Genomic DNA, 9,196 nt, shown 5'->3' with positions numbered 1-9,196 from the left:
ACATAATCCCCACCACACCCTAACAAAGTGGCCATTCACTTCGGCCGTAAAGGCCTGAACGGACCCTTTCCTCCCATCGGGCTGTTGACCCACAATTCGCATTAACCTTTAACACGTCATACCTAACCCTTTAAATACCATGCCAATGATGAAGACGGTACCCAGAAGAAGAACAACCTCTGTTCGAAATATCAGCGGCCCTCGTCCCGAGGCACTCCCCTTCATACAACATGGTTGTTGTTTCACATGAGCATTTCACAAAAATGCCGTGCACGTTTGGATCACAGTAGCCCACACTTTAATGACTATCATCAGGTTGTGAGGACTTCCAAAAATATCTTCAATATTCCCACAAGAATTGTCCAAAGCATTGATTCTTCCTCGCCTCCGTCTTCAGAATAGTGTTCATTTTGAACTTTGCTCTCGAAAGGTTGGTCCGAAGCTGTTTCGTCACTGGCATAACCGTAGTCGTCAAAAAATGTGTCCCTGCTGTTGTCGACTTGCACTTCAAGTTCGTATATGCTGACCTCGTGAGACGGATGACCGTAGATGCCGATGCCTATGGGCCGCTTGAAGCTCCGTGGAATGTCGATTCGTTCCAGTCCACAGGTTGTGGATTGTAACCTGTGTTTGCTGAGGTCGTACGTTGGCTGTGTGTCGCCCTCTCCAATGTAGAGGTCTGGATCCCCTAGCAGGGGATGCAGGAATATGGTTGTCGCACCCTCCGTGGACAAGGCATAATATGTGAAGTTTCCGCTGCCGACTGACCCGGTGACACGTTCGTGGAAAACTACCGTGGCATCTGTGATGTGCAGAATAAGAGTGAGAAAGATACAAATTGCTGGTCGACGACCTGCGTAAATGAAAAAAATTTATTTAGGTTGACGCTAGCTTTGATCACAGCGGTGCATGTCGACGACAACAATCAACTTCGATTTCCCATTCACTGATGGGAGGATGGGAGAAAAAGGCTGCACAGAGCAGCTTGAGTCCATTGACCCCTATACGCAGGGGCATATTTGAACAACCCGTTGAATTTCACGCACACGTTCTTGTGCCTCATCAGACTGACTTTCTGACACCAAAAATATTCTTTTGGAACATGCGTCACTACCAAATGTGCAGTAAGTGTGTTTGCATGTCTGGCCAAAGCCCTGGACTTGCTGAGGCACATGTAACAAAAGGCAAATTCTGCTGCCGAGAAAACAGGCATACTGTCATTGTCATCAAAAGTAGTGTTAGCAGATCACTTCAGCACTAGATAAACAGGCATATTAGTGCAAAGAAATGATAGCTGCATGCATCAGGTGTTTGTTCATGACATGTGCATTTATGATTTAACAAACAGTATGAGAAGGTTACACCTTATACTAAGCAGGTTGAACTGGGTAGAAGAAGAAAATGTGTTCTACTCTTGTGAAGATGATGACTAGATGCTGCTTCATGCAGCTGCATCTTCTTCGTCTTCAAAAGTTGAATGTAATTTTACTGAAGCCTTCATCATGCTGCATGCTACCTTCAGCATTGTATACATCCAAGGTATGACACGCGATGCCAAGCGAAAATATCATCCTTCAGGCCCACAACACTGTGGGAACACCACACATCATATGAGCTACGCTATTTTTTACCTTATAGAACACTGTTGTGGGATACAGCACAAACACGTATGCCATGCAGATGTACGAACATCACACCTAAATCTAGCTACAGCTCTTGGTTACGTTGCTACCTGAGACACGTTTCTACAAAACTCATGCGTACAGCCGATCGAATAGAACGAATTATCAACTACAAGCTGCAGACGTGCATCACGCATATCACAAGTGTGTGATGATAAGGAGCAGACTGTTGGCCAGCGAGATAAGGTACAACGTCAGTGTTATGAAGCTCACAGGACAGGAACACACCCAATATGGTTGCAGTATAGCGATTCGTCCGAACTACTTCACATCTAAGCAGCACGGTACCTTCGGCTCGGAAATGATTGGTCTCTGTGTGTTTTTTTCCAGACTTCGGCGAGCACGAAGCAAGGGATAGGTAGTAAGCCAAATTTTACTTTCTTGTAATCTCAGCAAGCAACTTACCGTATTCGTAACGAATCCAACTGTAGCCCATGCTCGGCATGATATTTGACAGCATGCAGGTTTCGATGCGTTGGTAATGACATACTAAAGATGCATTGTGCGTTTAGTTAACACGAACTTTTTTGCTTTGATACCAGCAGTTGCGTTCAACTGTTTCGTCCGAGCACATGATAACATTACGGAAGCTACTAAAGCTCACCTCCCTCCTCGAGGTTTCCGGAAGTTGCCACTAGGCTAACCGTACTAGCAGACGACATCATAGCGCGTACGATGTGCTACATCTTTTTGGAAATGTAAAATTTTAGCAACATTTCAAAACAAAACGCTGTCAGAGTGCACTTGCTTCATGCTGTTTTTGTACATGTTCATTACGTGCGCGTATTTACGTCTTGACGATTGCGACTGTAAAACATTTACAAATCCAAAATTGAAACTGTCACGCATAGGCGTAGTAAACATTGCATCTTCTTGAGAACATTGTTTTGCTTCGTTTACGTCAAACCTCAAACCTTGACGTACAACTATTTTTACACGCGGATGTATTGCTATTCGTCATCCTTATTCCCTCGGAATCAATAGCTCTGCGCATGACGCTTTGGGCTGAAGCGCGCGCTCTTTGCGCGAGTGGATCGTCAGTTCGTTCGAGGACTATTTCAGTTCAGCCAGTTCAGCGGCAGACAGCGGTCGGTGTGCCTTGGAGCTCAAGCTACCTTTGTGACTTCCAGGCATCTACAGGCGCTCAGCCACCATGTCTAACCGACCGACGATCTACCTCACCCGCCCAGACATCCCCCATGAAGCCTTGGAGAAGCTGAAGGCAGCGTAAGCGACCACCTTTCTACATTTACCTTCCTTCGCGCAGCGAATCGCAAAATATTGCGTTGCGTTCGAATTTTTCCTCGTCTTACGGGTTCGCTGCATCGCCATTTGAACTTCCAATTCCACATTGAAAGCTTTTTCCTCTTTTCATTTCGTGTACTTCCGTCAGCTCGAGTTCCATTTGCAGACGATTGCGCGAGAACGCATGGTAATGTTTAACTCACGCAAAAAGACAGCGCTTGACGTTCCGAACCCTTCTGTGCTCGCTATTTTCGGGTATTTTCGAATTCACGGTCATGGGCGGAAGCAGCAACAAAACTTCGCGCGTCGCCGCAATTGCGAAGGTCAAATGAATGGCGTCCCGTGACTGATAGCCTGTCACAAGGTCGAGTAACACAAACCCTAGCTTCTAGAGTTTTTCGGATGCAGTGCTGCGAAATTGAAGCAGTTTAATTGCCGCTAGCTTTGTTTTGGACAGGAGCTACTAGAAGAGACATCTCGTGTTGCATGGTGTTTGCGAAGCTCGGTATCACTTTTACGTTTCACCGGATTCTAAATTCAGCACACGGGAGATGCAGATTCATGGAATGACATTTCTTCCGGATGTCCCGCGTGGCTGTCACGTTCGCACGCCGTGTGCCTACGTGCGGTTTGCGACAGCCAATCAGGCTCGTGCTTTCGCTTTCTGGCTTTGCACGGTCGTTCGCGAAGCTGCCTTGCAGTTCGTTGGCACATAACTAATAACATGCAATCAATTTTTGCGAGAATGATCTTAATTGTGTTCAGCGTTCGTGCTTCGCGAGTCGTTGTTTTACGAGAGATTTTTAATTTTACTTCCTGGAATGGGCATGCTTCACTGCAGAACTCTCCAGTAGTGCGGTGTAGAGGCACATAGAGTAGTACCCTATACCTTATGTGCATTCAAAATTTTTTCCTGTTGCCTTGGCCTCGTTTTGAGTGTGTATGAACGATAATTTATATGGCTTCTTCTGGCACTGTGTCAAAACCACGTTTTATTTGTCGCTCTTATCCCGCCGTGTGGGTTGGATGAAAACTGTCGACACGAGAACAGGAAGCGCCCTTGAGGAAACCGTTTCCCAGCTTCAAGTGGCGCAACCTTGAACGGTTACCCTCCCACCCCTGCTCTGTTGTTTTTGTCCTCTAAATAGACAAGCCCCAATTTGCGACCCCAGCTTCGTCTGAACGAGGGTCAAATCTCCGGGTTGTCGCACACCAAAAATAACAGCCTCGAGGTTCACATTTAATTCTGACAGGTGTAATTTTTTTTTTGGTGTGTGTGTGTGTGTGGGGGGGGGGGGTCATCGGGGTTAGCAACGAAGGTTACGAGGGTATTGAGGTTGGCACGTACATCATGCGTAGTTTTGGAAACCTTTTCTGGACGGAACCAGTCTTAACCAGCAACCGTATCAGAGAACAACTTCCGTGTTAGCACTGCGAAGCAACAGTGGCTATGAACGGCGTACAGACGTGGACAGATGGAGAGAGGACAGCAGGAATGAGTGGGGGGACAGGGGGGTTAGTGCGCGTCCTGGGCCGACTTCAGGGGGAACTGTGCAGACATTCGACTGGTAACTGACTAGGTAGTTAATTTCCTGTTTCCTCTCTAATTTAAGGAGCTAGTCTCATATTCGTTCATTACCTGCCCCCAACTGGCATTACATACTCTCTGAGCAAGTTGCTGTCTGATAGTTATTAATTAACTATATAAGTTAACTAATTAATTGCTCAGTAAGTCTGTATAGAACGTCATGCTCCATGATGATTGTCACTGCTGTTTGCTTCCTTATGATGATGATTGGGCAGTTGAAAGTCCTACATTATCCAGAAAGGTTAGCGGAAAGGGCGAAACGGTGCTTGCGGGATAAGCGTATTAACGCATGTAGTCTTGCAGGTAGTCCTGATAGGGAGGACCTCGATATTCCCGGTTTCGAAATCCCCGATCTCGTAATCCCTGATCTCACCACAAGGGAAATCGAAGAATTCTCGATTGCTTCGTAAGATATGCTGTGTTTAAAAACACATCACTATTTAACCACTCAAATTCACGGGTTTTCGATGCCTGTCGTTTTAGCGAACGAAAACCACATTTTAGCAGCCGTTAGACTTAGCAATGCGGGCACGACGGAGCCGCATGTTGGTTAGTAGGTTAGTCCAAGTTCGGTGTTTGCACTTCGATGTCCAGGAAAGGTTAAGTTCGCCGTCAGATAACATTTATTTACAGTGGGTGGTAACCAAGGTCGTGCTGAAGACTGGGAGGTGGTGGGTTCGAATCCTACCGCCGGCTGTGCTGTCTGAGGTTTTCCCTGGGTTTTCCGAATACTTTCCAGGACGCATACTAATCCCCCTGTCCCCCACTCCTTCCTGCTGTCCTATCTCCGTCTGTCCACATCTGTCCGGCGCTCATAGCCACAGTTGCTTCGCGGCGCTAACACGCAATAAAAAAATATTTACAGTGGTTCTTTTTACAACGGGGATTTCGATCACTTGCGCTGAGGACTTGCAAGGTTTGGGACTGTTTGACATACCCTTTATGAAACCACAATATCACGTTCAGCTTGTGGATGAAGTAATTGTGCATAAACTTGCAACACGCAATTCTCATTGCAGTTGCGACGTGACAGTCTACCCCCATGAGCACCCAGTTGACCGTGACTCCCTACTCAAGGGTGTCGTAGGAAAAGATGGTCTTCTCTGCATGCTTACGGACAAGGTAGACAAGGATGTCATTTCAGCAGGTAGGAAATAGGGGTTTGTGACTATACAATAGGATCCAAAATAATGATATACGGCGCTTCAGGGGACAAACTCAAGATCATTGCCACAATGTCTGTTGGCTTCGAGCATATCGACATTGAAGAGTGCAAGAAGAGGTGAGATCACTACTGTATACGGACAACATTATTGCCGTAGGTAGGGCCGGGCTGGCCCATAGATCTTGCCGGTAAGCCACGACGGTTTGACGTGCGTGGGCCTCTCGCCACTGTACTCCCTTCGGAAAGTAGTTGTCCGAGACGTCCCCTGTTCTGGGTCACTCCCAGTCACTCTGGCCATAGGAGTTTCTTCTGGGCATTCGGCTATTCCGCGTGTGGTTCCTAAAGCATGGTCGGCGCATGTGATGAGCAAGTCAACCATGGGCTGCAGTAGGAGGTCTTGTGCTTACCTAGGATTCCGTGTTTTCAGTCATACTTGCCGACGAACTGCCCATTTCCTTCTGATGGGAATGTGATGGATTGTTTAGAAAATGCAAGGCTTACTTTTAAGCATGTCCCTAGATCCCTTAACCTGGAGCCAACATCTTGCGAAAAGTGCATCAGGGTTTACATTGCAAAAGGCTACAAGGTTAGCCTTAGGTTAGCCTATATACAACTAATAGTAACATTTGGACGCGAAGAGACCATGTAGTCACCATCTCTCCATGACAATGTCTTCTAGGAACATCGTGGTGACCAACACTCCAGATGTGTCGTCAGACTCCGTAGCAGAGCTGACAACTTCCCTTGCGTTGGCAGCGGGCCGGAGAATTGTAGACTGCGCAGAAGCTATCAAGCAGTAAGTACAGTGTCTATAGAGTTCGATTCTGTGGTGTGTAACGTCACTGTGCTCCAGGGGCGAGTGGGTGTATTCCTGGAGCCCACAATGGCTGCTTGGACAGGGCCTGCACAACTCTACCGTTGGCTTCGTCGGAATGGGCCGGATCGGTGAGTATGGTTTGCATCGCACTCCAACCCATGCAGACTGTCCTGCTCTAAGCAAACCATTGCTAGGAAATCCAGTGAACCAGTAGGGCAATGCAGAGCACTGCAAAACAGCGCTGTTTTTCCCTCTCCCGGCTGCGACTCTATGGGAAACAGCGCTTGGCGAAGTTGAGCTTCGGTGACCTTTCCCATCGCTGTCTCCCAGCGATAGGCTCCCTGAACCAATGAGAACGCGGCGCCGCGTTCACGTGACGGGGCCGCCTTTTTTTTTCGATCACGTGAGATCACCAAGTACAGCGCTGGGACAAGCGCTGCAAGTGCGAACGCCACAGTGGAAATACAGCGGTGTTTTGCAGTGCTGTGGTGCAGTGCTGTGGTGTAGCGCTGTGGAGCAAAGCGCTGTATGTCGGAACGGACCTTAAAGGAAGATCCTCAGGACGAGGGCAAGAAAGAGGACTGTACGCTTACCTCCTGGGGCCATCGGATCGTCGCTAGCGAACGTAGATAGAAAATACAGCGAACCGGTGAGGGAATGTTGGAACCAGAAAAGGTGGGGTGGGGGAGACACCGATATTTCGAACAGACTTCGCCTCTCGTCCTGAGGCTTCTCCATTAACTCTGCTAACAGTATTTTACTGAGCGAGGTTGAGCGAGTGGATTTGTACTTGTTATCCACGGTTGAGGAACCTTTGTGTCCAGTATTCTGTCCAGTACTAACAGTCGGAGATGCCCAGGCCAGTGGCGGATCTGGGGGGGGGGGGGATCGCTCTAAAACGTTCCCGCCCCTAACCCAGCGTCTGGATCCGCCACTGGCCCAGGCACATCCGCTGCCTGGATAATTCGGGCAATGACATTTCGTTTTGTTGCAGCTCAATCGGTGCTCCGCAGGTGCATTGGACTGCAGATCAAGAGAGCTCTCTACTTTGACAAGTTTCACCCCATCAAGCCAGGTAAAAAAGCTTTAATTTATTTCGTGACTGACTTCTCATGGTGCGTTCCGCATTCTTCCAGCTGAAGAAATGGGTGCTGTCTACATGCCTCTCAATGATGTAGTAGGCCAGGCAGACTTTATCATCTGCCTGGTCAACCTGTGCGACGAGACCCGAGAAATGTTCAACAAGACCCTGTTTACGAAGATGAAGAAGACAGCAGTCTTCATCAACACCAGTCGGTACGTATCCCGTTTCGGTTGGGGTACCACTGTTAGCTGCGTCCTATATTATACTACGCCCGCGATAGTTTGAGAGGTGAATGGGAACTCCGAAGCCACTTTGTGGCGACTTTGAGCGCTTCCTGAGCCGTCGGCTTTAGAATTAGAAGGGAACTGCTGGTCTGTGTGAGTCTAACTCAAGACTAAGACTAACTCAAAGACATTGACCCATTTTTGTGCCTGAAACGCGCTGAGATTTCTTTTCCCGAGTGGCGGCACTTGCTTCTATGTATGGATCAAAGCATTTCGTCGTATAGCAGTCTAAATTGATATCCTCTCGAAATGCACCCCTGCATTTCATCCCTGCGTTGCTTCGTTCGATACTTTCCCATGTGTGTTGGGTATTAATGGTATCGTTTGTTTATTGCCGATAGTAGCTATGACTCACACAGTGGTCTTCTCGATGGTGGCCATGGTAAGCCTGTGACGAAGGTCGCCACTCATCGGTTCGTTTTCTCTTTGCCAGTACCATAGTTCTCCCGCATTGGAAGGGACCCTTTCGTCGTTTCTGTATCACATGAGGACAAGTTGAAACGCGTCGGGCTAATAAATCGGGCCAATAACAGCAACGTTTTTAATATTATTCAGTGGCTAGACTACGATTTCTACAAATGGCATTTGTAGAATTCCAGGCACTTCTTTCACAAACTCCGCCGTCGAGCGTGTCTGCATTTAGTAGCAGCGATAGGGAGCCAACCAGGCACACTGCCAATATGGCGGACCACGGATTTCTTTATGCTTTCGGTTGAAACCGACCATTTAATATACCTTTCAGTGGCGGAGTGGTGAATCAAGAGGACTTGTACAACGCCCTGAAAAACGGCATTATTCGGGCGGCAGCCATTGATGTCTCCCTTCCAGAGCCTTTGCCCAAGGATCACAAACTCCTCACCCTAAGAAATCTAAGTGAGTGTCCCTTTCCTATGAGAATACTTGTCAGAGGTCCCCTGTAGCTCGCTTCCTTCGGGAACCTTTCGATGTTCTAGCATTCAAATGTGAACCTATGCTATGACCCTGTCCTCCTGATCTCCTGTTGCTCCACCTTACTGCAGCAGGAGGCTGAATTATCATGCAATCCTGGCCATGTCAACTTCGTGCATTGACGCATGTGTGGTAACCGTGAAATGATACTTGTGCTCTTTTTACGCAGTCGTCACACCTCACATTGGCAGCTCTGAGATTAGCGTGAGGATCGCTATGGGCCACTTGGCTGTGGACAACGTGATCAATGTCACTACGGGCAAGCCACCCCGCAGCAAGGCTGTCAACATGTGAATATGCTCCTTCGGAAGGATCTGAGAAAATTCACTGTTAAAATTCACTCATTAAAATATGTGCGTATTGTTTCGTGCGTATTCGTTACT

At 47.8% G+C, this 9,196-nt stretch overlaps 2 protein-coding genes across 4 annotated transcripts; one reads left to right on the top strand and one right to left on the bottom strand.

Annotated features, from left to right (window-relative positions):
- Positions 1-281: 281 nt before the first annotated feature.
- Positions 282-2,281, bottom strand: LOC135396886 (UPF0669 protein C6orf120 homolog). Of its 3 annotated transcripts, none has more exons than XM_064628107.1 (2): positions 2,088-2,281; positions 282-853 (listed from the first exon to the last, which is right to left on the bottom strand). In XM_064628107.1, the coding sequence occupies exons 1-2, from the start codon at positions 2,140-2,142 to the stop codon at positions 312-314; spliced, it is 597 nt and encodes a 198-aa protein (XP_064484177.1). In that variant the 5' UTR covers positions 2,143-2,281; the 3' UTR covers positions 282-311. The 3 variants fall into 3 exon arrangements, 2 of the variants coding, with proteins under 2 accessions (XP_064484177.1, XP_064484178.1); XM_064628108.1 differs by having other exon boundaries at positions 282-802; XR_010423556.1 differs by lacking the exon at positions 2,088-2,281 and adding an exon at positions 1,632-1,961 and having other exon boundaries at positions 765-853.
- Positions 2,282-2,698: 417 nt separating this feature from the next.
- LOC135396885 (glyoxylate reductase/hydroxypyruvate reductase-like) lies at positions 2,699-9,179 on the top strand. Its single transcript, XM_064628106.1, has 9 exons — positions 2,699-2,909; positions 5,535-5,662; positions 5,725-5,797; positions 6,360-6,476; positions 6,534-6,625; positions 7,492-7,572; positions 7,634-7,793; positions 8,608-8,738; positions 8,983-9,179. Exons 1-9 carry the CDS (start codon positions 2,836-2,838, stop codon positions 9,105-9,107), a joined length of 981 nt encoding a protein of 326 aa, XP_064484176.1. The 5' UTR covers positions 2,699-2,835; the 3' UTR covers positions 9,108-9,179.
- The last annotated feature ends 17 nt before the right edge of the window (positions 9,180-9,196 follow it).

The sequence above is a fragment of the Ornithodoros turicata genome, chromosome 6 (genome assembly GCF_037126465.1).
Source record: "Ornithodoros turicata isolate Travis chromosome 6, ASM3712646v1, whole genome shotgun sequence".
Lineage (NCBI taxonomy): Eukaryota > Metazoa > Arthropoda > Arachnida > Ixodida > Argasidae > Ornithodoros > Ornithodoros turicata.
This window is presented reverse-complemented; position numbering and strand designations above follow the sequence as displayed.